This window comes from Palaemon carinicauda, chromosome 5 (genome assembly GCF_036898095.1).
Source record: "Palaemon carinicauda isolate YSFRI2023 chromosome 5, ASM3689809v2, whole genome shotgun sequence".
Lineage (NCBI taxonomy): Eukaryota > Metazoa > Arthropoda > Malacostraca > Decapoda > Palaemonidae > Palaemon > Palaemon carinicauda.
Window position 1 is genome coordinate 135,564,444 of NC_090729.1, and position 2,500 is coordinate 135,566,943.

Consider the following 2,500-nt stretch of genomic DNA (forward strand, 5'->3'; position numbering starts at 1 on the left):
TTTTGTGAGAAATGGCCTAGTATATATTTATCTTAGACTTTTTAATTAGACCATCTCCATGTATGTCTATTTTTTGTGAGAAATGGCCTAGTAAATATTTATTTTAGACTTTTTTATTAGACCATCTCCATGTATGACTAATTTTTTTGTGAGAAATGGCCTAGTATATATTTATCTTAGACTTTTTAATTAGACCATCTCCATGTATGACTAATTTTTTGTGAGAAATGACCTAGTAAATATATATCTTAGACTTTTTAATTAGACCATCTCCATGTATGACTAATTTTTTGTGAGAAATGACCTAGTAAATATTTATCTTAGACATTTTAATTAGACCATCTCCATGTATGACTAATTTTTTTTGTGAGAAATGGCCTAGTATATATTTATCTTAGACTTTTTAATGAGACCATCTCCATGTATGTCTATTTTTTTTTTTTTTGTGAGAAATGGCCTAGTAAATATTTATCTTATAGACTTTTTAATTAGACCATCTTCATGTGAGCGAAGAGATCATGAGAGAAGCAGAGAATTAGATGGCCAGATAAGGTGAAGGATGATATGGAGAGGGAAGAAGTTTGGTGAAAGAGGATGCCTTTGATCGAAGGGATTGGAAAGGGCACATCGGGCAACCGACCCCTTAATGTAGGGATAACAGTGGGAAAGACAAAGAAGGAACTCCATGTGAGACAATGTTTTTTCGAAATATTTATGAGTTGAGTGTTTTTCTTATACGGAAAAATATCTCGTAAACAATACGTGAGTGAAAAACGTCTCATAAAGAGATCTGTTCCTGAATATATTTCTCGCAAGGGCATCTGTGAGGATATATTTTATCAAAATGTGTCTATCTTTGGGTCAACGAAATTACAATTTTGTTTTGAAAAGAAAATGTTTTTTGTTTTTTTTTTTTGTTAAGAGTTAGTTGAAATGAGGTACGATTTAAACGTCTTCTGGATTATTATGATTATTATGATTATTATTATTATTAATAGCTAAGCTACAAACCTAATTGGAAAAGCAGGATGCTAAAAGCCCAAGGGCTCCACCATGGAAAAATAGCCCAGCGAGGAAAGGAAATAAATAAACGATATGAAAAATAATGAACAATTGAAATAAAACATTTCAAAAACTGCAACAACATTAAAACAGATATTTAATATATAAACTATAAAATAATTATGTCAGACTGTTCAACATGAAAACATTTGCTGGAAGTTTGAACTTTTGAAGTTCTACCGGTTCAACTACCCGATTAAGAAAATCATTCCGGGTATGCATAATATTAAAAGCAGGATTTCTCAGACTCACTGATACAATTGGTCATAAAATTCTTATTTAATATTGAGAGAACTAGCAACAAGAAAAGGGGAAAGGTTTAAGAGTTATTAGAATCCTGGATTTCTCAACCACATTGAACAAAATATCAAAGTAAATCTAGACGGATATTCCAAGTCAGGTTTACAATATACATGGAATAATTATTTTTCATAAAAAACTAAAAAAAAAGTTGAATTATTCAACTGAAAGATTCAGATATTGTGATACATTTTTTTTAATATTCTCATTGATAATCGACTCAATATTGATACCATATAGAAAATGAAATATGTATAGTTTTATATGATGCCCCCCCCCCCTCTCTCTCTCTCTCTCTCTCTCTCTCTCTCTCTCTCTCTCTCTCTCTCTCTCTCTCTCTCTCTCTCTCTCTCTCTCTCTCTCTCTCACCTGTAAGGGATTCCACCATCTTCATGCTGCTTCAGAGCCGCGAAATAAAGTGGATACTGAGCTTCGTCGTATTCCTCAAAGTCACGAAGATCAGCAATCTGAAAAAATGACACATTTCAATTGTTAGCGGTTCCAATCCCCTCCACCAGAGGGAGAGTTTGGTTTGACATCTATTATTGGTAATATTGCTTGTGTAATCTAAATTATTCTAATTATATCATTAGATGAATGGGAAGGAACAAGATTCCAAACTAGAGGGACACTCAGTAAAGCGCTGACCTCCGGCGCGGGAGCTTATTTCTTGACCTTTTGCTTGACCTTTGACCTTGATTTTCCTAAATTTAATCATTTCCTGCTTTTTACATAATAGCTAATCTCTGCAAGTTTCATTACTCTACGATTAAAATTGTGGCCAGGAAGCTGTTCACAAACAAACAAACACACACACAAGGGGTAAAGCATAACCTCCTACCAACTTCCATCGAGAAAATGTGATATATGAAAACTATCACTTTCCATTCCTTTAAACAGATAAAAAAAAACTATTTTAAAATTAAGAAAAAGTAGATACATACGTCAAATTTTGGTTTATAGAAAACACATTTCAGAAACAACAAAACTGGAACTATATAATTCGCCATAAAACTATCCTTTATTCTTATCTATTTCTTTAATCAGATATAAAAAAAAAAAATAATTTCAAATATTCATAATCAGATACACAAGTCAAATTTTGGTTTATATTTTTTCTTTTTCAACAAAAACAAAA

The 2,500-nt window shown here is 31.9% G+C and overlaps 1 protein-coding gene across 1 annotated transcript in view; it reads right to left on the reverse strand.

The window, feature by feature from the left end:
- The window catches only part of LOC137641496 (mitoguardin-like), a 13,271-nt gene that overhangs the window by 8,042 nt on the left and 2,729 nt on the right, over nt 1-2,500 (reverse strand). The window contains exon 3 of the mRNA XM_068374115.1: nt 1,732-1,829. Within this exon, the coding sequence (XP_068230216.1) occupies nt 1,732-1,829 (98 nt within the window). The remainder of the gene's footprint in view (nt 1-1,731; nt 1,830-2,500) is intronic.